At 42.3% G+C, this 27282-nt stretch overlaps 1 protein-coding gene across 2 annotated transcripts in view; it reads left to right on the top strand.

The window, feature by feature from the left end:
- The window catches only part of b4galnt3b (beta-1,4-N-acetyl-galactosaminyl transferase 3b), a 65271-nt gene that overhangs the window by 22933 nt on the left and 15056 nt on the right, over positions 1-27282 (top strand). For both annotated transcript variants that reach the window (XM_060923176.1, XM_060923177.1), the window contains exons 2-9: positions 15370-15413; positions 15924-15995; positions 18374-18469; positions 20636-20726; positions 20874-20974; positions 21058-21125; positions 21956-22034; positions 25470-25536. In XM_060923176.1, coding sequence (XP_060779159.1) covers positions 15370-15413; positions 15924-15995; positions 18374-18469; positions 20636-20726; positions 20874-20974; positions 21058-21125; positions 21956-22034; positions 25470-25536 — 618 coding nt within the window. The remainder of the gene's footprint in view (positions 1-15369; positions 15414-15923; positions 15996-18373; positions 18470-20635; positions 20727-20873; positions 20975-21057; positions 21126-21955; positions 22035-25469; positions 25537-27282) is intronic.

Below are 27282 nucleotides of genomic sequence, written 5' to 3'. Positions count from 1 at the left end.
AGTGTGGGTGGAGCACAGAGGACGGCAGGACAAAGCTTCTGGTACTAATAGGCTTTTTATTGTCAGACTTTTCAGTTTAACAGCCTACTTTTATTCTTGAGAGAAGCGCGCGCGCGCACACACACACACACGCGCGCGCGCGCTGTGTTCTAGTCCCGGGATGAGCTCTCCCCTCTGCTCTCCCTCTGCCTCCTTAAATAGGGCGCGGTTACTGGGAAGACACACAAACACAGGTTAATTACCGTCAGGTGTACCGTCGTTCTGCCACTCACCTTCCCTGGCTCCGCCCTCCTGTCACAGACCGGCGCTTGACCACGCCCCCACTGCCACAGGCAAGCAGAAACGTGCACTTCTGGAGCAATGAGGAGACAGAGTTCATGCTCATTCAGCTTAAGGAGTTGAATATATTAAAATTCATGGACGGGAGAAAAACGCGCAATGGAGAACACGGAACTGATAACTTTGTTTACACTCTTGAATAGCTCTTCTTCATGACGACAACCGGAAGTGTACCAACACGATGGGGCGTGTAGCGCCACCTGTGGCTCGGGTGCACAATGCACCTCACACAATAGCCCGATTTCATTGTGTGCATGTAGGATTGGATTTCTCTGGCACCCTGCTGGGACCTTCAGCTCGATTACCAACAGCAGCTCGATTTGGATGTGCATGTAAACGTAGTCACTGATGGTGGTTTCCTGTAAATTAGACCAGTTACTATGTATAACTGCTCTACCGGCACGTTGCATGTGGTATCAGTAAGAAAGATCAAGGGTGTCTGGGCCGTGTGAAAGTGTAGATAAAGTGAGGTCTCAGGAGGAAACTGTGGGGGTGTGAGGAAATAAGTAAGAGACAGAGAGAAAAAGAGTTACGACAGGTTGTGAATAAAAGTCCACTTTTGTCAAAAAGTCAAGGTCATAACATCTGAAATTGATGCTGTGTCTCACGTGTCTTTTTTTTTAAGCCTCAGATGAATGAAACAGACTCATCAGCCTACAGTATTTTCGAACAAAGTTGAAAGGCTTCTGCATGACCAAAATTAAATCTAGATTTGAAACTAGCACACTGTGAAGTTTCTTAAAATTTTACTTAAAAGCTTGATTAAGTAATGTCTCTTAAGGAGAATAGCTTCAAAATGAACAAACCCAAGATGATATGGATTTGGCCCTTTTCCCTAACTTGAAAGCATAAAGTGTACAGCTGTGGAGTTTCAGTCTTTGGGCAAGGAGCAGGTGAAGTGCACTGGGGACGTGGCTCGTGCAGGAGATGGGTTAATCCTTGGCTTGCGTAAGACAGAAGCCATTAAAAGTTTGGAAGGCCTGAAGGTGTGGGCACACAGAGATCTTAAGAGCAGTAGGAAGAATTAAAATGTCGATAGTTTAATGAGAGCTGTCGGATTCCGAGGTCCTGCAGGCAGCTCTGCTTTGTACCACACCTAGCACATGGGCTTCTAAAATGCATACTGAAACCTCTGTCTGCAAACTAAAATCAGTCCTTTTAGATCAGTTCAGAAATCATCTGGAGGAATATCACTTTCCAAACAGTGGCCACACTTAAGATTCTTACGAATGATGCATGGATGAATTTTACCATAACATTACAGAATTTAATAGAACACATTTTATACCAATTTTTACAACACAGATGGTTTCAAAGCAGCTTTAAAGACATTGGTGCCTTAACCCTCCCAAAGCAAGCAAACCAAGGGGGGCTATAGCAAAAGGAAACTGCTAAAAATGGCACAAAGAAGAAAGAAACATTGAGAAACATCAACTGAGACTGAGCAGAGGGAGTCCATCTTCTTCTGCCCATGACCAGGAATCCTTTACTGAACTATAATGACGACAACAGGTTGGTCAGAGTCTGCAGTTAATCAGTGAAGTGGGAGCAGGAGCTTAGAGACTACAGGTTGGAAGACACTGGAGATTCTGGATGGTACCAGGAGCTTGTGGGTCCCAGGATAACAAGAGTTGGAACTTGTGTGTCTCAAGATGACAGGAGTAGGAGCTCATAGATCTCAACATGGCAGGAATAGAAAGTTATGGGCCTCATGATAGTAGGAGATTGGAGGTCTCAGGATGGCAGGAGTAGGAACTTGTAGATCTTAAGATGGCAGGAGTGTGAAATTATGGGTCTCAAGATGGCAGCAGGAGGAAGTTATGGGCCTCATGATAGTAGGAGTTGATGATTGTGGGTCTCGAGATATCAGGAGTCAGAGCTTGCAGACCTCAAGATGGTAGGAGTAGGATTTGGATGACACTCACTATGTTTACATGCACATAGAGAGAATCGAATTTCTGCCGTTGCTCGACTGAAATCGAAGTTCAAAATGCCATGTATACACTTTAATTCGGCTGAAATTGAACCGAACTTGATTTCTCGGAATCGAGCTACACGACCTAGTTTATGCGATTTCTGCCGAGCTACTTTGTGCATGTATACCCTATCGAGCTAGTTGTCGAGCTACTTCCGGAAGTGACGAGTGACGAGACCACAAGCGGGAAACACAACAGCCTCGGTCGGCATGACAACAGTAGTAGCGAGCAGCAGAAGAGGTCAGGAGGAACAAACGAAGAAGAGAAAATGGCGATGTAGAGCTCTCTGAAGTGTGGGTGGAGCACAGAGGACGGCAGGACAAAGCTTCTGGTACTAATAGGCTTTTTATTGTCAGACTTTTCAGTTTAACAGCCTACTTTTATTCTTGACACACGCGCGCGCTGTGTTCTAGTCCCAGGATGAGCTCTCCCCTCTGCTCTCCCTCTGCCTCCTTAAATAGGGCGCGGTTACTGGGAAGACACACAAACACAGGTTAATTACCGTCAGGTGTACCGTCGTTCTGCCACTCACCTTCCCTGGCTCCGCCCTCCTGTCACAGACCGGCGCTTGACCACGCCCCCACTGCCACAGGCAAGCAGAAACGTGCACTTCTGGAGCAATGAGGAGACAGAGTTCATGCTCATTCAGCTTAAGGAGTTGAATATATTAAAATTCATGGACGGGAGAAAAACGCACAATGGAGAACACGGAACTGATAACTTTGTTTACACTCTTGAATAGCTCTTCTTCATGACGACAACCGGAAGTGTACCAACACGATGGGGCGTGTAGCGCCACCTGTGGCTCGGGTGCACAATGCACCTCACACAATAGTCCGATTTCAGTTGTGTGCATGTAGGATTGGATTTCTCTGGCACCCTGCTGGGACCTTCAGCTCGATTACCAACAGCAGCTCGATTTGGATGTGCATGTAAACGTAGTCGTGTAGGCCAAAGGATGGCAAGAGTAGGAGCTTGTAGTTCCTCTCTCTCTCCCTCTCTACACGCTGTTTGCACTGTTATTGGAGATGCTTTAATCTCATTGTACATGTGTATAGTGACAATAAAGGCATTCTATTCTATTCTATTCTATTCTATTCTATTCTATTCTATTAGGATTTGGCAGAAATGTCAAGAATAATCTCCAGAATGGCAGCTGGAGATTGTAGGTCTCAGGATGGTAGGAGCTGGTAGACTTCAGGAAGTGGGAGCTTAATGATTTCGGGATGGCAAGAGTAGGATCAGGGCAATAGCTGGAGCTTGTGGGCTTAAGAATGACAAAAGAATCTAGATGGGAGAGGGATCTTGTAGATCAGGAAGCCCAGAGTAAGATGAACCAGGAGTTTGCAAGATTCAAAATGGTAGACATTAGAGTTTGTAGGCCTTGGGATTGGTAGCCCAAGATTCAGCTAGTTAGAGTTGCAGAAAAGAGACAAAATTGCTTCATACATATAAGGGCAGCGTGGTGGTGTAGTGGTTAACACTGTTGCCTCACAGCAAGAAGGTCCGGGTTTGAGCCCCGTGGCCGGCGAGGGCCTTTCTGTGTGGAGTTTGCATGTTCTCCCCGTGTCCGCGTGGGTTTCCTCCGGGTGCTCCGGTTTCCCCCACAGTCCAAAGACATGCAGGTTAGGTTAACTGGTGACTCTAAATTGAGCGTAGGTGTGAATGTGAGTGTGAATGGTTGTCTGTGTCTATGTGTCAGCCCTGTGATGACCTGGCGACTTGTCCAGGGTGAACCCCGCCTTTCGCCCGTAGTCAGCTGGGATAGGATCCAGCTCGCCTGCGACCCTGTAGAACAGGATAAAGCGGCTACAGATAATGGATGGATGGATGGATGCTTCATATAAGCTGAGATCATTATTTTTATACATGTACTGTAAATAAGAATCATCTTGTTAGTGACTTGCCTGGTTAAATAAATAAATAAATAAGCAAATAATTTGTGCTCTAGCAAGACTAACTCATGCAGAATTAAACTAGAAGATGAAATCAGTGGGGCGTGCAGTCATGCAGGAGCATCAGCAACTTTCTATTCCATCATCAACAAACTCAAATAAACTGGTTATAAGAAACTGACTACTGCTTTACCCTCATTCCTCTGTAGAAACATATTGGAGAAATTATACACAGAACTTTGAGTCATGGAATTAACATAATTGAGGTAGGATGAACAGACCAGTTGGTGCCTCATCTGATAATATTTCACACTCGTATTTTCTGCAAAGCAAAGCCTTACCATGCTGATTTAAACTCAACCAGTTTCACAAGATGTCTAACCAAGGCCTCTGTTTTATCATTAATAATAATAATTAATAATAATGCTTTCTTTGCTTACATCTGTTCAAAGTTTCCACACCACGAATATGGACACGTGTGATTAATGCTCGTGAGTTACCTCACTCATGACCAGCTGTGCTTCCTTTTTCCTTTAACACCCACAATGCTAGTGTGGTTAAGAGAAAGTGGGTGTGCAGGTTGTGACACTTACACTGAAATGGACAAAAAAAAGCATGTTTTTAAGGAAATGGATGTAAAAAAAAAAAACCTAAAGTAATAAAGCTATTTTGAAATAAACAAACAAGCAAGCAAACTAAAGAACTGCACTTGTGTAGCCAATAGCAGCTGGCAAAATGTGATGTAAGATTCTGTCAAGCATTATAAGTGCCACTGTACACAATATTTATTCATTTGCATATTATCTCAGTCTGGGGTATGTCAAATTGAAAAATACCATTCAATTATATTAAAAATACTGATGTGTGCCTCATTCAAGGTATGCTGACCTTGCTATGGATGTGTATTCCATGTGATTTGGCTTTATTAAGCAATCAAGAAACTTCTCTGTAGGAACGCGGTCCTCTATCTACCGTATCCATCCATCCATCCATCCATCCATTATCTGTAGCCGCTTATCCTGTGCAGGGTCGTGGGTGGGCTGGATCCTATCCCAGCTGACTACGGGCGAAAGGCGGGGTTCACCCTGGACAAGTCGCCAGGTCATCACAGGGCTGACACATAGACACAGACAACCATTCACACTCACATTCACACCTACGCTCAATTTAGAGTCACCAGTTAACCTAACCTGCATGTCTTTGGACTGTGGGGGAAACCGGAGCACCCGGAGGAAACCCACGCGGACACGGGGAGAACATGCAAACTCCACACAGAAAGGCCCTCGCCGGCCGCTGGGCTCGAACCCAGAACCTTCTTGCTGTGAGGCGACAGTGATAACCACTACACCTCTGTGCTGCCAGGTCCTCTATCTATTGTCTATCAAACAATGTCCATCTCAAGGAATAGAAAAAGTTTCTAATGTTCATTCCTCATCACAGCTCCTTAACTAGAAGGGTTAGAAGTGTTTGATTTATTTCAGTACAATGGTTACCAGGGAGACCTTTGATTTGTGGTGATTCTGTAGTTGAGTAAGTTGGTGAGGATGTATCATGCCACCCAGGTTCTACCAAGAAAACAAAACATAGAAACCAAGAGGAGGAATGCTCACCAACATCTGAAGATATCTGTGGAGCAACAATAAAGTTTGCCCACTTTGGGCCTTTTGGGGAATCTTTTGGCAGAATCCTACAGCAGAAGGTTTCACTTTCAAGATTCCATGTAGAAGCATTTTTAAAACTAGAACCATTAATTTTCCAAGGAATCCTTGAGGAACCCTTTTATTTAAGAGCGTACATAAAGAGAGGTGACCACAAAGATGCAAAATTCTAAAAATAAAGTGAGGGAACAGTATAGAAAGAGAGGAAGAAAGCGAGAAAGGCAGTGCACTAATGACTTCACAGCCCATTAACCCCTAAAGGCCAATTTATGCTGACAACGCAGTCCTCGCAGAAGGCGTCGCAGACGGCGTCTGCGTAGCCCCCCCCCCTTCACAGACGCTCTGCGGTCACCTCACAAAAATTGTGACCACCGCAGAAGCCTCGCAGACAGCGTCGCAGACAAGAGGGCTCTGATTGGTCCACTCTACATCTGCTGTACACGCACTTCCGCTTCCCTACTTTCCCGGTTTGGTTTGTTTTCACGACCGCCATTTTTAAAAACACGAGCGAAGATGGAGCAGCACGAAGAGCGGTTGATCGAGGAAGTGAGGAAGTACGTACATCTATACGACTCCAGTTCTAGTCATTATAAGTAACCGGAGGATAAACACTCCACTAACCACACCCACCAACTACTCCTAGCGATTTCGCGACTTCGCGCCCCCTTGCGTTGTGGCGGTGAATAACATCGCGCACGCCTATTACTCCCCGCTCAACGATAAATTACAGCTGTCTGCGAAAAGCTATCTGCGAAAGCCTTGTCACAAGAGCATGCAGAGGCCCTAAGTCTGATGCGTGACACCTCATTAATCCCCCAGCACATTCGAGCATTAACACATAAATCCATCTGCTTGGCCAGACCTGTCCTTTCACTCCATGATAACTCTCCCTCTCTTCGACGTTCATGAGCACAAGCACATTCCAGCGAGAGAAGACGTCTCTGTTTGCTCATGAAGTCAACATCGGATTCGATTCACCTTAGCGGGAATTAAACAAAATTGCATTTCTCAGCGTACCATAAAATGAAATCAAACAGGAATCGAGGCCGTAAAGGATCTCGTTTATAGTTCAAGCGGTGATTTGAAAGATAGAGGAACAGCCAGGTTTATGAGGATGTTTCAGTTGGTCAGTGAGAGAATTACATAAAAGCGTAGGGTGGGGGGAGGGGATCGGATGTATCTAGAGAGAAGAAAAAAAGAAAGAAAGAAAAATTAAGATGGTTCCAATGGAAATGGCAGCAGTGAATCAACACACTGGCTGGGAGCCACTGGAACGTCCACAGCGTTGACTAAACACTGACCATTGGCTGTGGTCACACACTTCAATTACACACACACACACACACACACTAGCTGTATTAGCAAACAGCACAGCAGAGCTGTGAGGGTTTCCAAACTCCTGCTCTTCCAAATAGTCGAGTCAATTGCTTTTAAATTTAAGTAATTATGAAAATGAACAGGGGTGACACGGTGGTGTAGTGGTTAGCGCTGTCGCCTCACAGCAAGAAGGTCCGGGTTCGAGCCCCGTGGCCGGCGAGGGCCTTTCTGTGCGGAGTTTGCATGTTCTCCCCGTGTCCACATGGGTTTCCTCTGGGTGCTCCGGTTTCCCCCACAGTCCAAAGACATGCAGGTTAGGTTAACTGGTGACTCTAAATTGAGCGTAGGTGTGAATGTGAGTGTGAATGGTTGTCTGTGTCTATGTGTCAGCCCTGTGATGACCTGGCGACTTGTCCAGGGTGTACCCCGCCTTTCGCCCGTAGTCAGCTGGGATAGGATCCAGCTCGCCTGCAACCCTGTAGGACAGGATAAAGTGGCTACAGATAATGAGATGAGATGAAAATGAACAGGAGATGTATTATTATTATTATTATTTCACCACATCATGCTGTAAAAGCTAAAGAACAATTGCTAATTCCACTCCCTTTATTTAAAGTCTTTTTACCTTTGGAGCTAGAGATGCAGTGATACTAATGCTGTTATTAGGAATCCACCTGATTTGTCTTTACTTCTGATTTGCTTATTTACTCATAATTGCTCTGCATCATTCAGCTGATATAGCGTGATACTATGTGGTGTAAGGCTGGTGTCCCGTCTTCACGCTAATGAACAAACAACATGATCATCACAATGATTTGGACGGATTTCCCTATTAATTATAGCAGATTTCAAACTGTGCTCAGTCGAGGAACTACAGCATCTTTCTACAAAACAGAGAACTCAAGGTGATCATCTCCAGCAGTGTACAACATCAGCCAAAAGATAAGCTGTCTGGCCCAGGATGTTATCTGTCCTTGACATCTCCAGTGCGGTGAAAACCAAAGTTAGGTGGTTTTTGTTTTTCTGATGTGAAACGTCAAAACTACTCAATCCAAGCTCACTAATATATTTTATTTCGGTATTAGGAGCCTCTTGGTGTGGACAATATGTGTCTAAAACACTATATCTTTTCATGACTGTGAAGTGCACGTACGCGTGTGTGTGCACGTACGCGTGTGTGTGTGCGTGTGTGTGTGTGTGCACGCTGCAGCATGTCTCTGCATACTTGATCTCATCGTCCAGCGTTGTTTACAAACACAGGTTCGAATGCAGCCGAATGCCTTCGTGCTTCTGAACGCAGCCTGTAGGAGGTTCTGTTTCAGGAACACTTCATGTGAATGGCTTGTTGTTGTTGTTGTTGTTGTTGTTGTTGTGTTTTTCAGGAACATTCCTCTGACCATTTAATGGCAAAGGAGAGTTTGGGGTGTTACAGAAAGGATGGCCAGCTTACAAGAAAAGAAAAAGAAAAACTTTTGACTCTTTTCACACTTTAAAATCACACTTATCTGTTTATTAATGCAATAAATTTAAGTAGAATTTCTGAGGCATTTACCTGAGCAAAAGCTGCAAAAAAAAAAGTTGTGATACTTGAAGAGCTTTTACTGTAAAACATAAAAACCAGCAGTAGAACTTTAACACAAATAAATGTTGATTTAATTTGGTATAAAATCTGCGCTACACAGACGTATAGTCATCATAATGAATAATAAACAAGTGAGAGCTTTTTACTAGGGCTGTCGAAGTTAACGCGATAATAACGCATTAACGCGATCTCAATTTATCGTGATTAAAAAAATAGTGCCGTTAACGCAAATTCTAATTTGGCCCTGTGAGTCACCTGTAGTTCATGTTGAGGCTTGTCGCGCGCTGCTTCAATCAGACCCTCCAGGATTTTGCGATGTTGCGATTTGCAACTTCAACGCAAATTCAACCAATCCCTGCGAATTCAGGGCGGTGTTGCAATTCTATCCAATCACCACAACTTTCCCGCAAATTTGACCAATCGTTGGCGTCGTCTTGAGGTGACGTCGACAAACTACCTTCCGCCTTACTTCCGTGTATACGTTCAAGAGAAGCAGCATGTGCGCAGTGTTGCCAGATTGGGCGGTTTCAAGTGCATTTTGGCGGGTTTTGAACATATTTTGGGCTGGAAAACGTCAGCAGTATCTGGCAACACTGTATGATGTGCGAGTCAGTGTTTATGTAGGCTTAAATTCTGTTACTGAAAGTGTGTGATGTTTACAGTGAAGGACTGTGTGCACTTTACATATTTTTTTACTTAATACAAGAAATTAATGGATACCAACATTTTTGCCAAAATGGTATTTTATTTTCCATTGTTTAGGCAGCTTCAGCATCATACTGTGAGATTCTGTTCAAATTGTTTTTTTCTTCTATGAAGCCTGAGCCATTTATTTTATTAGTTTATAATTATTGTTTAATTTAGTCTTCAGGAGAGACTGCCTGCACACAGTACTAGTATTAATAGTTTTTTTCTTCCATGAAAGCTGAGGCATTTATATTATATTTGAAGGTAACTTCATGTTGTGCTGTGAGGTTCTATGCACTTTAACTTTTGAACCAACAGGAGCATTTGGATAAGTAAAGCCTATTTTTCTGCATTTTTGTAGTCCTGGTAATCTTTTATATTGATAAAGTTGTTTATAGGACCATTTCTTAACTTAATATTTAACATATCACTCAATTTTAATCACAAAAAGAGAAAATCGCAACAATTTCTCGCAACTTTCACTTCCTCCCACAATGTAATCGCAACAAAAACCTAAAAAACACTGCAACTTTCATCGCAATTTTTTGGAAACCCCCCGCAACATCAGACATTTTAGCCCGCAACAATCACAAAAAAGGCCCGCGGAATCCTGGGGGGACTGATCAGTAAGAGTAAGTGTGAGTGATGGAGAAAGGTCTGTTAAACGGGAAGTTTCATTTCAAAAGTTTCATTTCAAAAGCAGAGTGTGATTGAGTTGGTTTTGCTATGCACTTTACAGTTCTAAAATACTTTTGTAAAGTGAGATGTCAGTATGCTGTAGCACTGTGATACGACACTAAATGTCTTTATTGAAGTCCAACTGCAATTTATTTTTGTTTGCACAGCACTGTGAGGTCCTATAGGCTGTGACTGAATACAACTCCAGCCCAATTAAGTTTTATTTCATTTTTATTTTCTTTTGTCACACATGTCTGAACTGAGACACAGTAGTCTGTGACTACACGTTTTATATTTGAGACTGCAGCTCCCTAATCCATCACAAAATCCTATTTTGTGTTTTGTATGTTCAGTACTGCCTATTATGTGAGTGAATAAACTCCCTTACCATTTTCTCTTGTCCCAGCAGTTTTTAACAAGTACTTTTAGCATAAAATGTGTTCACCATTTTAATTGTAACATTTCACTTTAAAAGCCTTATTCATTTACATAGATTTTAAAAAATGCGATTCATCGCGATTAACTATATGAAATTCTGAGATTAATCGCGATTAAATTTTTTAATCATTTGACAGCCCTACTTTTTACTTTTTTATTATTATCTCTTTTCAGCAGCAATCTGGAGAAAGAAATAGTGACACAATCAATGAAGCATAAAACTCGAGCTCATGTCCTGCTCCGCTCTTGCCACCCAGCCAACTGCATCACACATGGAGGAAAGTGCAGTCTGCCCTCTTCCACATACATCAGTACACTCACATGATTGGTCAGTGTCACTGTGATTGACAGGGGAGATAGGGTATGCCCCTCCCACCCAGAGAGCATAGACAGTTTTTCTTCCTTGGCTCTCGGTCATGGCATCATGGCATTGTTGGGATTTGAACTCATTATCTCCTAACAAAAGAGCGAACACTTTCCTGTTCCACTCATAAGTCTGTTAGTTTCTAACAAAGTCTGTGAAGGTTCTCAGTCGTCCAGGTCATCATAACCCATAGGTGCTAAAGTAGGCAACTGGACTTGCTTGAAATCCTTGAAGATGTTTCACCTCTCATCCGAAAGGCTTCTTCAGTTTTGTCTGACTAGTGGGGAGCTCCAGGTGTTTATCCTCTAGTGCAGGGGTGGCCAACCAGTCGGAGCCCAAGAGCCACAATTCTTACTGTGTTACGGCAAAGAGCCACATCGGCACATGAACATGGGCACACAAATATTACCCTTCCTTCTGCGCGTGCGGACACACACACACACACACACACACACACACACACACACACACACACAGCCACATTGATGTCACACTCCAACTTAACCAATGCCCCACACCAACATGATAATGATACATTTACTGCAGTACCAAGACCACAGGCCAGTCATTTTCAACAGTGGTGACTGGTGAAGAAAATTGTAGGTGGGGCACAAAGGCAGACATTGTTTACATGTGGGAATTCCCCCCATTGGGGGGGTTCCGGGGGCCTCCCCCGAAAAATTTTGGATTTCTTAGATGCAATTTCCTGTATTCTAGTGCATTTTGGAGTTACCTGTTTAACATCGAAAATGCAAAAGCCATTTTGATTCAGCTTGAATTCTCAATTGCATGACCTGCACAAGACCTGCATTCAAATAAATAAGTATTCAAATAAATACAGTCAGTCGGAAAATGGAAATTACAAAGTGCTAATTTAATTTCCTCAAACAGTACAAGCTCCATAGGCACTGGGAACAGTGATCAGTGCAAGTGCAAATATAGATAAAATATAATACAATGCTCAAATTTTTGAAAGAAGAACACACACGCGCACACACAAATTGATAACTGGAAAACAAATGAACAAATACATAATGTATATACACTACATGCCAAAAGTTTGGACACACCTTCTCATTCAATGTGTTCTGTGTTCTCATGACTATTTACACTTACAGTATACTCTACTCTCACTCAAGGCATCAAAACTGAATGAGCACTCACCCACTACTCAGGCTTGCGCGCCCAAACGCACCTGCGCATTTGTCATGATGTGAAAATACCGTAATGAAACCAAGCGAAGCACCTTTATTAAAATAACCGTAATTAACTGCAGTGAAGCGAAAACGCACATAAAACCACAAACGAACACCAACTTGGACGTGAAGGTGAGAGCCGCATGACACCAGGCAAAGAGCCGCATGCGGCTCGCGAGCCGCGGGTTGGCCACCTATGCTCTAGTGGACCAAAAGCAACCGTAAGGAGAGTTGTTGAGGTCACATGGGTCATTGAGTCATCCTGTAGGTGTTAGGGTCCCTGGGGGCCAGGTGTGAGGGTCCTTAGGGTGATCTGTGGGTCATTGGCTCTCTCTCCCTCTCTCTCTCTGCCATCATGTGAGTCGTTGAAGTCAGCTGAGTCTTGTGGCCCTTTTCCACTACCCTTTTTCAGCTCACTTCAGCTCGCTTCAGCTCACTTCAGCCCGACACGGCTCGCGTTTCGACTTCCAAAAAACAGCACGACTCAGCTCGCTTCAGCCCTGCTTAGCCCCTAAAACTCGCACGGTTTTGGAGTGGGGCTGAAGCGAGCCAAACCGAGCTGAGTGAGGCTGGGGGCGTGAGCAGACACTCCCCTGTGCACTGATTGGTGAGGAGGAGTGTCCTCACATGCCCACACACGCCCCGCGAGCACACTGGGATCAGTAAACACCGCAAACCCGGAAGAAGAAGAATTATGAATTACGAGAATTTCTGAAGCCTTATGCGCCTCGCCTCATCTATACGCTCTTGCCAGTATCTGTTGGCGTTGTCGGTGACAACAAGCCACAGCACCAAGACCAGCAACACTAACGACTCCATGTCCTCCATGTTTATTGTTTACTATCCGGGTCGTGAGACTACCGCTTAAAAGATCACTGATGTCACTGTTTGCACTGTAGGTATCATGCCGCCATTTTGTCTCTTTAAGAAACTACATTTCCCATCAGCCTACTTCCGCGTTGACCTACGTCACGCCGGGGCGGGATCATCTACGTCATCATACAAGGAAGCATAAAACAATGGGACAACGCTTCCATCTTTGTCTCTCGCGTCCGGTTTTCAAGGGAGCTAGACGCACCAAAGGGATGCCCTCCACCCAAAAAGACGTCTTCTTTCTTGCAAGATCCATCACTCAGCGCGATTTTCTTTCTTACCCTTGGCAAAGGTAAACTCTAGAGTCGCGCGATCTTTAAACTCAACCTGAGTTACAACCGGTTTACTTGTATTAGAAGTGACGTCACGACTGCAGCCCAGGCAGTCAAAAGTTAAGAAGCGATTGAATCCTTTTTAACTCAAAAGCGCTGTGCATCTGATTCTGATCAGAGACTTTTCCTCACGAACGCTGAGGTTCGGACCAAGAATCCTCTGCTTTCTACGGGAACCACCCAAGTGCTCCGCCGGACCCGAAAGTTTCTACGCCTCCATCACGAGCAGCTCACGTGCTCCCACGGCGAGGCCCGAAACTACACCGGCGAATAGTTCTTCATATCTTGCTAAAGGCAGGATTAAGTAAGATTTTGGCATTTGGGCATAATTAGGATAGTCTTAGGAATTTGCTTTTATTTGAAATAGTGTGAATTTAAACCCAGGTTTATCTGTTACACTGTTAGACACGCAGCGTGTTGATTTATTTTGGTTCTGTGTTCTCTCAATTTGTTTTTAATAGGCTGCGCATGCTTCTCTCTCTCTCTTATTCTGACTAACACTAATTTCCTTATCATACATTTTGACCTTATCAAGGTTTCAGTGAGTTTGGTAATGTTATGAGTGTGGAATCTTTTTGTTACTGAGAAACCACGTGCTCAACAGGCCTGACCAGGCCTGATACACTTTAGATAGCTTCCCTTTGTCTTTAGCTACCTCGTGCTCAGTAGGCCTCACCAGGCCTAACAAACACACTTTAGCTAGGCCATAGGGCCTTTCACAAACACATACTAGCAACACAAGGCTAATCTAGGCCTCCACCACGTGTAGTTAGCTACACGAGGCTAAACACAGAGCTAATCCTTTGTTCTACTTAGATAACATTCCTTTGTTTAGCTAGCAACAAGCTAGGACACACACACACACACACACACACACACAAGCACACATTAGCAACAGAGCTAATCCTTTGTTCTACTTAGATAACATTCCTTTGTTTTAGCTAGCAACAAGCTAGGCCATACACACACACCACACATGTGTATATACACACCTCACTGCTTGTATATATTGATTTATTATCCATTTTATCTTTGTATAATAAATTCATTTATCAAAGCTGTGTGTATTCATCTTGTTGGTGAACAATATATGAAGTCCCCAATCTTCCTCGAATTCAAAAGGGTGCATATAAAAGTTATGTAATGTGGTAAGTGATTGTAATAATTTGGAAATATACCATAATTTAGCTGTTTGGTAATTTATTATTAAGCACCAGGATTAATGGTATGATTCACTAAATGATTCATTGAATGATTCACTAAACGATTCATTGAACGATTCACTGAATGATTCACTTCAAATGAGACTGATTCTATGGTATGATTCAATTCAAAGGAGTCAAAGTAAACGATTCAATGGGATTGATTCATTTTAATTATTAACCTTCAAAATTTAATGAGACTGATTTAACGAGATTGATTTCAATAATTAATTGATTGCACCCACAGCGCTGCTTAACGACATCACGTGACGTCCACCCACTTTCGCTAACTCCACCCAATGTGTCCACCCACTTCCAGCCAGCACGGTTCAGCACGGTTGTAGTCGAAATGCAACCCCAACAGCCCCGCTCAGCTCGACTCAGCCCAACTCAGCACGGCACGGCTCAGCCGCGTTTGTAGTGGAAAAGCGGCATTGGTGTGGATGTGTATTCAGTTTTCTGGGAAGCGTGCCAAAGACTGCATTGTAGGTGGCTGATACGGATTTTTTTCCGAATCCTTTTCACTACTCTTTACAACGGGTGCCAATAATTATGTAGGGCACTGTATATTCGATAAATAAAATAAATGCATGTTTGAGAAACGCTGGAGTAATGTGACCTGTTCAGGGCTTTGTTGTGAAATCTAAACGGTTTCAGTGTTTGTGCAGAAATCTTACACTGTTGTTGGTAATTCAAAACGACTGTCTTTGATATCTCAAATCTGGATCAGGTGATCAGGTGATGATCATGAAAGAAATGTCGTGGCACAAAGCTGCTGTTTAATATTTAATAACATCTCTTTTGTTTCCCTGTTTTTTTGGGGGTTTTTTAGGTGGCAGTCAGCAGAACGACCAAACAGCCTGTGGAAAGCATCTAGTGAGTGAACACACACACACACACACACATATATATATATATATATATATATATATATATATATATATATATATATATATACAGATATACAGTAAAAAATGATTTGTTGTTTAAACTTAAAAAAGTTAGTACCCAGGCTGCCTTAAAATTTTGAGTTCATTGAAATTAATATAGTAAGTTAACACAACGAGGTGAACAATTTAACTTACTATATGAATTTCAATGAACTCAAAATTGTAAGGCAGCCCGGGTACTAACTTTTTTAAGTTTAAACAACAAATCATTTTTTACAGTGCACCGTATACACACTCTGTACACACACCATACACACACTCCACCCATGATTACCATGTCCACTCACATGAAGAGTTTTCATCAGCAGGATACAGGATCCACGCTCATCTTACTGCTGAGTGAATCAGCGTATTTACCATCGGTGCACAAACTCTGTGTGTGTGTGTGTGTGTGTGTGTGTGTGTGTGTGTGTGTGTGTGTGTGTGTGTGTCACAGAACAGAGACAGCTTTTCTAACGAGGACATTGTCTGGTCCTCCAAATACGTCCCTCAACCCTGGAGCCCAGAGGTAAGAAAAAGGAGGCCTATAACTAAAATCAAATTAAATAACTAAATTCAATTAATCAATTATAATTAGAAAATTTTAATGAAATAGTTTTAATATAGTGGCTATAAATATGTAAAAATATAGATCATATAAATATGTTAAGTCAAGTCAACTTTATTGTCAAATATGCCATACATGCTCGACATACAGCACAGATGAAATTTCAGTCCTCTCTGACCCACGGTGCAAACAGGCAATGCAATAAATACAAATAGAATAATTGAAATAAACAACACAAACAGTATAAACACTCTAGATAAGAACTAGACATAGACTAAACACTCATATACACACACACACACACACACACACACACGCATACATACATACATACATATTGAAGCAAATAAACATTCAAGGGCACTCGAGGTATAGCAGGCAAACATGAAATAAGCAGAATAAACAAACTAATAGCTGTTAAGGTGAGGTAGTGCAGAATAGTGCAAATGAGCGAGGTAAAGTGAGATGTGCGGTCCCTGAGTTCAGTGTGTTAATGAACGTTGAGAGTGTGTATATATATATATAGGCAGCATGGTGGTGTAGTGGTTAGCGCTGTCGCCTCACAGCAAGAAGGTCCGGGTTCGAGCCCCGGGGCCGGCGAGGGCCTTTCTGTGTGGAGTTTGCATGTTCTCCCCGTGTCCACGTGGGTTTCCTCCGGGTGCTCCGGTTTCCCCCACAGTCCAAAGACATGCAGGTTAGGTTAACTGGTGACTCTAAATTGAGCGTAGGTGTGAATGTGAGTGTGAATGGTTGTCTGTGTCTATGTGTCAGCCCTGTGATGACCTGGCGACTTGTCCAGGGTGAACCCCGCCTTTCGCCAGTAGTCAGCTGGGATAGGCTCCAGCTCGCCTGCGACCCTGTAGAACAGGATAAAGCGGCTACAGATAATGAGAATGAGATGAGATATATATATATATATATATATATATATATGTGTGTGTGTGTGTGTGTGTGTGTGTGTGTTGGGGGGGAACTATGAGGGTGAAGGGGGGGCAGGGGGGTGTGCGGGCAGAATCTGTGGCGGGGGCAGAGGGGGGAGGAGTGGCAGAACAGGGAGGGAGTTGAGCCTCCTGACCGCCTGGTGAAAGAAACTGTTCTTGAGCCTGCTGGTTTTGGCCCGGAGACTCCGCAGTCTCCTCCCCGACGGCAGCAGGCTGAAGAGGCTGTGAGATGGGTGAGTGGGGTCACCTGCAATCCTGATGGCTTTGCGGGTGAGGCGGGAGTTATAAATATCCATTAGAGAAGGGAGAGAGACACCAATGATCCTCTCAGCTGCTCTCATGATGCGCTGCAGAGTCTTGCAGCAGGACACGGTGCAGGCGCCGTACCACACGGTGGTGCAGCTGGTCAGGATGTTCTCGATGGTGCCTCTGTAGAATGTGTGCATGATGGGGGCCGGGGCTCTTGCTCTCCTCAGTTTGCGGAGGAAGTACAGACGCTGTTGGGCTTTTTTGGCCAGTGATGCGGTGTTGTTGATCCAGGACAGGTCTTCAGAGATGTGCACACCCAGAAACTTGGTGCTGCTCACCCTCTCCACTGCAGCACCGTTGATAGATAGTGGAGCATGCTGGGCGTGCATAATATAATATATTTATATTTAATATTATCTCATCTCATTATCTGTAGCTGCTTTATCCTGTTCTACAGGGTCGCATGCGAGCTGGAGCCTATCCCAGCTGACTACGGGCGAAAGGCGGGGTACACCCTGGACAAGTCGCCAGGTCATCACAGGGCTGACACATAGACACAGACAACCATTCACACTCACATTCACACCTACGCTCAATTTAGAGTCACCAGTTAACCTAACCTGCATGTCTTTGGACTGTGGGGGAAACCGGAGCACCCGGAGGAAACCCACGCGGACACGGGGAGAACATGCAAACTCCGCACAGAAAGGCCCTCGCCGGCCACGGGGCTCGAACCCAGGACCTTCTTGCTGTGAGGTGACAGCGCTAACCACTACACTACTGTGCCGCCTATATATAAATTTGAAATATAAATTGAAAATGAAAAATTTAGATAACTTTGACATTTACATCATAAATATTGATTTTTATGAATATGTACGGTCCCTAATAAATAAATAAATAAATAATGCTAAAAAACAAGTAAATTAATTAAATGTGTAATCCACAATAATGTGCTCATAAAAATATGCTACAAAAAATTTAATTATTTAAAGTATGATCAAAGCGTACTTGGACGAATTTGAGTAACTTTTTATCTATATAATTTTTTTATTATTAAAATATTTTAGCTAAATTTTAATAAAGTCCAAGAAAGACACCGTCATTGAAAATGATCTAAGGGGATTTATTGTGTTTTCTTGGTTTCAGTATAAAGGACAAGCGAATCTTCATGTCTTTGAGGACTGGTGTGGAACCTCCATTACAAGCCTCAGGAAGAACCCACACTATCCCCTGTACCCTCACGTAGGTGCACAAACTTACGCACAAATAATGGAACTTAAGCACTTTCTGTTTTCTGTCTCTCTGTAACACTTTAAAAATGTAAAGCCTTTCACATTTACACTGAAATACACTCATAACAGTAACTTCTCTAAAGAACCCTTGAAGAACTCTGTTCTCGGAGATGATCTGGTTCTGTGTGCAGTTATTTTCTTCTCAGTACTCAGAACCTGTCAGATGTTTAACATTTAGCTTTTGGTACTTTGGACATTTTTATTAAAAGGCTTATTTAAGGTTCTTTGGATAGTTAAGGGTACCGAGCCGAGTCTCCTTTCTGAGGTTCTCTGTTTTTAGGTTCTATATTCATAAAACATTAATTTAACATTTTACTTGGTACACTCATGATTAAAAGGTTCTTTAAGGGTTTGTAAGGTACTTCACGGTTCTTAACCTCCAGAAGTGTTCTATCTGGAGGGCTTACTGAGCAGAACCCTTTGGTTCTAAGAGTGTAACACTACCAAGTGAAAAGAAGCAAAATAATCGTTCCATGTTCTACATAAACCCCCCGAAAAAGAGTGTGTCCTCATCAGAGAGGAAGCTGGGGACCCTAGGGCCACTTCTGATATGGAAACAAAGAACATAGAACTTTTTATGGTTCCTGTAGGGACTAGCAGAAGAACCCTTAAAAGTGCTACATTTTTAAAGAGATGGATCCTGGGATTTTAAGGGTTAATCCTATTAATATTATTATTTTTCTTATTATTGAGACACTCGTAGAAATGTTTAGTTGTGTTCTATGAAGACCCATACAAAAGAGTGTTTCTGATTCAGACAGGATAGCTAGATTTGAAAGTGCAGAACCATTATATATCCAATGAACCCTCCAAATTATTCTTCCTAATACCTAGAACCTGTCAGGAGTGGCACACTATATTGCCAAAAGTATTTGCTCACCCATCCAAATTATCGGAATCAGGTGTTCCAATCACTTCCATGGCCACAGGTGTATAAAATCAAGCACCTCGGCATGCAGACTGTTTTTACAGTTTGGAGCTGGCCCCTTCTTCTTCCAACATGACTGTGCACCAGTGCACAAAGCAAGGTCCATAAAGACATGGATGACAGAGTCTGGTGTGGATGAACTTGACTGGCCTGCACAGAGTCCTGACCTCAACCTGATAGAACACCTTTGGGATGAATTAGAGCGGAGACTGAGAGCCAGGCCTTCTCGTCCAACATCAGTGTGTGACCTCACAAATGCGCTTCTGGAAGAATGGTCAAAAATTCCCGTAAACACACTCCTAAACCTTGTGGACAGCCTTCCCAGAAGAGTTGAAGCTGTTCTAGCTGCAAAGGGTGGACCAATGTCACATTGAACCCTATGGATTAGGAATGGGACGTCACTTAAGCTCATATGTGAGTCAAGGCAGGTGAGCGAATACTTTTGGCAATATAGTGTATTTGGTGCACTCTTAGAAATAGGGTTCTACATGGGTTCTTGAAAGGCTCATTGAATAATTATGCTTCTAAAAGGATCTTGGACACTCAGGACTCTCGGGATCCATTTTCAAAGATGTTAAATTGAGAACCCTGAAGGGCTCTTCATTAAGGGTTCTTCTCCCTTGAAGCATCTATTTCCTGTGTAGAACCTGACAGCAAATTGGCTTCCATAGAACCATAAAGTTTTCCCCAGAGCCTTTAAGAGGTCTAGATTTTAACATTGAAAGGGTTCTTCTTCTTCTTCTTCTTCTTCTTCTTCTTCTTCTTCTTCTTCTTCTTGCAACACTTGTAGAAAATGTAGAACCCTTCAGCGTTCTTCAGTTATCCCTCTAGGGGAACCCGTAACAGTTAGTGTAGAACCAGACAGAAAAATGTTTTCTTATCCTTTCCTATCTTCTCAATAGAACCCTACTGGAAGCTAATAACCTTTAATTAGCCAATAAACACTTAAACTTTTTTTCTAAGAGTGTACCAAGAGCTAAATGTTCAACAGGTTCTAGATGTTAAGAAGTTCTTCGAAGAAAATGGGTTCTTTAAGGGTTCTTTATAGGTTTACTCAGTAGTTATGGTTCTAAATGTAGCCTCAAAGCTGAAGAGTGAATATCTGTTCATTCTGTGCCTTACATTTTCTTAACTTTTTTTTTAAACCGGTTTGACCTTCGTATTCTCGTCTGTCTTTTTCTCCTTCAGTCTCGTATCACAGTGAAGAAACTCGCCGTGGCTCCAAACTGGAACAGTTACGGCCTCAGGATCTTTGGCTACATCCACCCGTCCACCAGCGGTCAGACACACACACACTCACACACACACACACACACACACACACACACACACACACACACACACACACACACACACACACACTCTGTCTCTCTCACTCACTCAGATCCCTCTTGAGTAACATCGTTGCTCTGTCCGTGTTTTTCAGGTGAGTTTCTTTTCGCAGTGGCGTCCAGTGATAACTGTGAGTTCTGGCTCAGTCAGGACGAGAACCCGGAGAACCTGCGACTTCGGGCTTATGTTGGAAAGGTGAATGTTCATGAAGCTGCACCGATTGTTTAAAAAATATTGAGGGTTGTGCTTAATATAAAAGTGTGTGTGTGTGTTTACAGACTGGTGAGGAATGGACCGCTCCGGGAGAATACAGCAAATACACCAGTCAAATATCCAAACCAGTCATGTACGTGTGTGTGTGTGTGTGTGTGTGTGTGTGTGTGTGTGTGTGTGTGTGTGTGCGTGTGTGTTTTGCATTATTGCAGTATTATGCTAATTATCTTTAATGGTGAGCGGGATAAAGGAGAGATGGTTAATCATTAGTTATTATATTTTGTGTTTTGACGTGTGATAATGCAGAAAGGTCACATTTCTTGTTGGTAAAAACACAAGTGTCTCTTTTAGACGTGATCTGTGTGAAGGAGTTTTAGGGTTATGGAGTGATCAGCAGACAGTGAAGGCATATGAGAGAGAGAGAGAGACAGACAGATACAGAGAGGGAGAGAGAGACAGACGGGGGGGAGAGAGAGACAGAGAGGGGGGAGAGAGAGAGACAGACAGACGGGAGGGGGGAGAGAGAGACAGAGAGAGGGAGAGAGAGAGAGACAGACAGACGGGGGGGGAGAGAGAGACAGAGAGGGGGGAGAGAGAGAGAGATGGACAGAGAGACAGACAGACAGACAGAGAGGGAGAGACCAGCAGACAGAGAGAGGGAGAGATGGATGGAGAAGAAGAGAGAGAGAAAGTGCGTGGGGGGGGTCTGAAATATGTATTTTGTTTTTCACAGGTATACCAAAAAAACCCTTGCGTCAGATGGAGAACCTGCCTGAACACGCCGCGAACTAAACTAGAATCGATCACAAGAAACAAAACCAGAAATCCGCCTTTAAACTCTGAAAAGAAAACAGGAGTGTGAGAGACAGAGCAGTCGTGAAAAAAGAGTCCCATAAAGTTCATCTCTGTAAATAAACAACATTTTTATATCTGATATTTTATGTGTTTTCTTTTTTATTGCAGACTTCAGCAGCAGAAAAGGTTTTACTTTGAGCTGCTCCACAAACACAACAATCACGGCACCGACCATGTGGAGGTCGCGGTGAGTCGGTTTCTTGTTTACTGTGTGTTTACTGTGTGTTTATTGTGTGTTTACTGTGTGTTTACTGTGTGTTTATTGTGTGTTTACTGTGTTTACTGTGTGTTTATTGTGTGTTTATTGTGTGTACTGTGTGTTTACTGTGTGTTTATTGTGTGTTTACTGTGTTTACTGTGTGTTTATTGTGTGTTTACTGTGTTTACTGTGTGTTTATTGTGTGTTTACTGTGTGTTTACTGTGTTTATTGTGTGTTTACTGTGTGTTTATTGTGTGTTTACTGTGTTTACTGTGTGTTTACTGTGTGTTTATTGTGTGTTTACTGTGTTTATTGTGTGTTTATTGTGTGTTTACTGTGTGTTTATTGTGTGTTTACTGTGTTTACTGTGTTTATTGTGTGTTTATAGTTTGTTTACTGTGTTTACTGTGTGTTTACTGTGTGTTTACTGTGTGTTTATTGTGTGTTTACTGTGTGTTTATTGTGTGTTTACTGTGTTTATTGTGTGTTTATTGTGTGTTTACTGTGTGTTTATTGTGTGTTTACTGTGTTTACTGTGTTTATTGTGTGTTTATAGTTTGTTTACTGTGTTTACTGTGTGTTTACTGTGTGTTTACTGTGTGTTTATTGTGTGTTTACTGTGTTTATTGTGTGTTTACTGTGTGTTTACTGTGTTTATTGTGTGTTTATTGTGTGTTTACTGTGTGTTTATTGTGTGTTTACTGTGTTTACTGTGTTTATTGTGTGTTTATAGTTTGTTTACTGTGTTTACTGTGTGTTTACTGTGTGTTTACTGTGTGTTTATTGTGTGTTTACTGTGTTTATTGTGTGTTTACTGTGTGTTTATTGTGTGTTTACTGTGTGTTTATTGTGTGTTTATAGTTTGTTTACTGTGTTTACTGTGTGTTTATTGTGTGTTTATTGTGTGTTTTCTGTGTTTTCGTCTGTCCACTGCTCTGAAGTTGAAGGACGGCTGTTCGGTCATTAACACGCGTGTGAATCTCACTCTGTGAGACGATACAGTACAATACGACACAACACACACCTGGATATGTCTAAGTTTCCGTAAGGGGCGGGTCAACATTCCAACAATTTCACAAGTGCACACAGAGTACTCTTTCTGATGACCCCTCCCCCCTCCTTCCCAAAAGAGTACAAATAAAAATGTTAATTTTTCATCAACTATATAAGGCTTGAAATTAGCAAGGTTTCCAGAGACCGGCGTGTGCTGCTTATTACGGCCAAATATGAGAAATAAACAGGATCGTTTCAATCTAAAACTGATCTCGAGCAGCATACCGTCGTCTTTATAAAGTTGAGTAATGTACCACACGTTCTCGACTCGAGTTTTTTTTATTTTCTTCTCGGCTTTTTTGAATAGCGTGGTCATATGGTGTATGGTGCTCACTTCCAACCGGTTCAGACTTGTTCCGTTTCCACGCTGCCTGGACTTTCGAAACGGCATCTGACCTCTTCACGCTGTCGCACATGAACACAAAGACATTCAGGAAGTTGTATCAGTTTACTGGCTTTTTGTGTCTCAGAGATGTTCTGCTTTTAGTGGAATTGAAGAGCTTTTCAAAATGGTCATCACCTGCTGCCACCATTGTTTGTGACTGTTGTTAGTATGCGGACTTATTCCCCGAGGCCGTTGTACGCGATACAGAGTGAGGCGGGAGATCTCACGTGCCCGTTTCAAACACAGTGGCCTCAACTTCTGATGACATGATCAACATTTTTAGTAGATTTTAAATGCATGCAGTGAGCATTAACCCCCTCCCTCGGTGTACGGGCTGTACGCTTGTGAAATTGTTGAAAATGTTGAACCGCCCCTAAGCTGCTCGGTAACACAACAAGCTACGTTGTTTTGTCTTATTAACTTTGAGAGACTGGTGAGGGAACAACCGTTTATCTCTGATTATAATGCATAGGACCAAATTACTCAATTCTGATTGGTCAATCAAGGAGGGCTTTTTCCCTTAACATGGGGCCGTATTTCTGAAATCCCATTGGCTAGTTTGTTGCTTGGTTACGGTTACAAAAATTAGCAAATTTTGTCAACAAAATGGCTGACTCTGCTGACTCAGCAATGCTGCATTTCGCTGTATTTGATGAAGAAATGATAAACCGATTGAAAGCTGCAGGTGAAAATGAAAATACCAAAAAAAGTATGAACTTTTGGCTTTCCGTGTTTAACCCTTTGGTGACTGACCCCTTGAACATGGTTCCTCCAGGAACGATGATGTTTCAGTCGTCAAGACAACGGAAAAACTAAAATACAAGAGCATTTTGTTCTGTGCACAAGAGCATTGTGACGTATCTTTCTGTTTTTGTATTTTAGTTCTTCTGTTGTCTTGACAACTGAAAAGTCATAGTTCCTGGAGGAACCATTTTCAAGGGGTCAGTCACCAAAGGGTTAAGAAACGGGCCGCAGAAAGACAAATAAACGACTCTCTAGTGGCGTATGAATGCTGTGAGTTAGACAAGGTGCGATCGCAGTTTTATGCAGAAGTGAGGAAAGAAAATGGGGAAAACTACGAACCAAACTCTCTTAAAGTAATGCAGGCTTTTGTAAAGAAGTTGCAATAAAATTTTGTAAACCACTTTCAAAATCCTCGTGTCGTGTCACCGTGTCATGATGAAAGACGCTTTAGAAACTGATTCAAACGTGCAAGATAGTCTCGCGCCCTGATTGGTTCAGAAAACGTGAATGACAAATGTTGTGAACTTGAATGGCTTCTGAAGTATGAATTTGGCCCTGTATATTATAAACAAGTAATCGTATGGTTCCTTGTAAAATTAAGGATCAATTTCACTCGTGATTTCAAAGTTCTGAAATCGCGACTCGGGCAATTTTCAAAACTTCGAAATCATTTGTGAAATTAATTCTTAATTTTACTCGGCCCCATACGATTACCTATACTTATATACCGCCTCCACAATGAAAAGCTCAGAACAGCAACATTTCAGAAAAGCAACATTTCTATGGCATTTTAGATAAATTCTTGACTTTCTGTCACAGCTACATCCTACAGAGGTGTCCATTAGTACTGTAGGTGTGACCTACTAATGACCTCAAGCCACACCTCCTACAACATATGCTTATAATAAAGATAAAATGAGGTGTGTGTGTGTGCGCGTGTGTGTGTGTGTGTGGTACACATTAGGATTTTTAGTGTGAAGAGCATGTGTACGCCTCTGGGGTTTATAGAGAGATCACTTATCCCGCGCGGATCGATCGGAATTCTGACAGATGTCCTGCGGGATCGTTACTGAGCACACACGCATCCGGAAAACAAACTCCTCTGAATCGTACTCGAGTTTGGAAGAAACAGATTCTCTGGACTTTTCTCAGTGCAGGGAAATGAGTTTATAACACTACAGTTTATTTCACATTAAAGTTTAAATAATTTAAAAAATTATGATATTACTTGTTTTAACAGTGGAGACTCAATAAGGCTGGAACACTGTTTGAACTTATTGATTCCAACTCGCTGTCTCTTTACACTGGTAAGTTTTGCAGAGACTTGTACCTCCGTGTGTGTGTGTGTGTGTGTGTGCGCGCGCGCGCGCGCGTGTGTGTGTGTGTGTGTGTGTGTGTGTGTGTGTGTGTGGCACTGGAAAGGTTACAGAACTGGAATAGCCTTCTCTGTCAACACTACAATTCCCTGCCATGCTGACATCCTGAAATAGCTCAAATGATACGTGTGTGTGTGTGTGTGTGTGTGTGTGTGTGTGTGTGTGTGTGTGTGTGTGTGTGTGTGTTAGTATATTTAACTGTAGTTTCTGCTTACAGTCATCTCAGTGGTTTATAGAGGAGCTTCTGAATGTTTGGTTTGGAATTTTTATGATTTATGTTTTTACCATTTTTAACCCTTTTTTTTAAACGGTGAGAATATTTTACACACCATCACACATCATTACACACTATTACACACCGTCACACACTATTACACACTATTACACACTATTACACACCGTCACACACTATTACACACTATTACACACCATCACATGCCATTACACACTACTACACACCAATACACCCTATTACACATCATCACATGCCATTACACACTATTATACACTGTCATACACTATTACACACATTACACACTATTATACACCATTACACACCATCACACACTATTACACACATTACACACCATTACACACCATCACATGCCATTACACACTACTACACACCAATACACCCTATTACACACCATCACATGCCATTACACACTATTATACACTGTCACACACTATTACACACATTACACACTATTATACACCATTACACACCATCACACACATTACACACCATTACACACCATCACATGCCATTACACACTACTACACACCAATACACCCTATTACACACCATCACATGCCATTACACACTATTATACACTGTCACACACTATTACACACATTACACACTATTATACACCATTACACACCATCACACACATTACACACCATTACACACCATCACATGCCATTACACACTACTACACACCAATACACCCTATTACACACCATCACATGCCATTACACACTATTATACACCGTCACACACTATTACACACATTACACACTATTATACACCATTACACACCATCACACACATTACACACCATTACACACCATCACATGCCATTACACACTACTACACACCAATACACCCTATTACACACCATCACATGCCATTACACACTATTATACACTGTCACACACTATTACACACATTACACACTATTATACACCATTACACACCATCACACACTATTACACACATTACACACCATTACACACCATCACATGCCATTACACACTACTACACACCAATACACCCTATTACACACCATCACATGCCATTACACAATACTACACGGCCTTACACACACTTAATACAGAAAGTGTTCATATCAAAATAATAGATAAACTCCCCATTGCAGCTTGTGTTCCTGTAAATAACTCACAATTCAGTTCAACAATTATTAATTACACAGCAAATTCCTCAGTGTTGAATTAACACCCAGAGTGTTTATATAGGTCCAGTTGGACCTATATAAACACTCTGGGTGTTAATTCAACACTGGGGATTTTGCTGTGTATGTGATCAATTAAAATAACAAATTCAAATTATTCTCAACCATTTGTCTGATTTGCATGAAATTTGGTGGACATCATTTACAGATCATGCTGAGGAAAAATTGTAAAAAGATTTTTGATTCATCAAACCATTTCAAA

The sequence above is a fragment of the Neoarius graeffei genome, chromosome 6 (assembly GCF_027579695.1).
Source record: "Neoarius graeffei isolate fNeoGra1 chromosome 6, fNeoGra1.pri, whole genome shotgun sequence".
Taxonomy (NCBI): Eukaryota; Metazoa; Chordata; class Actinopteri; order Siluriformes; family Ariidae; genus Neoarius; species Neoarius graeffei.
Note: the sequence above shows the minus strand (reverse complement) of the source record. Positions and strands in the feature narration are given on the sequence as shown.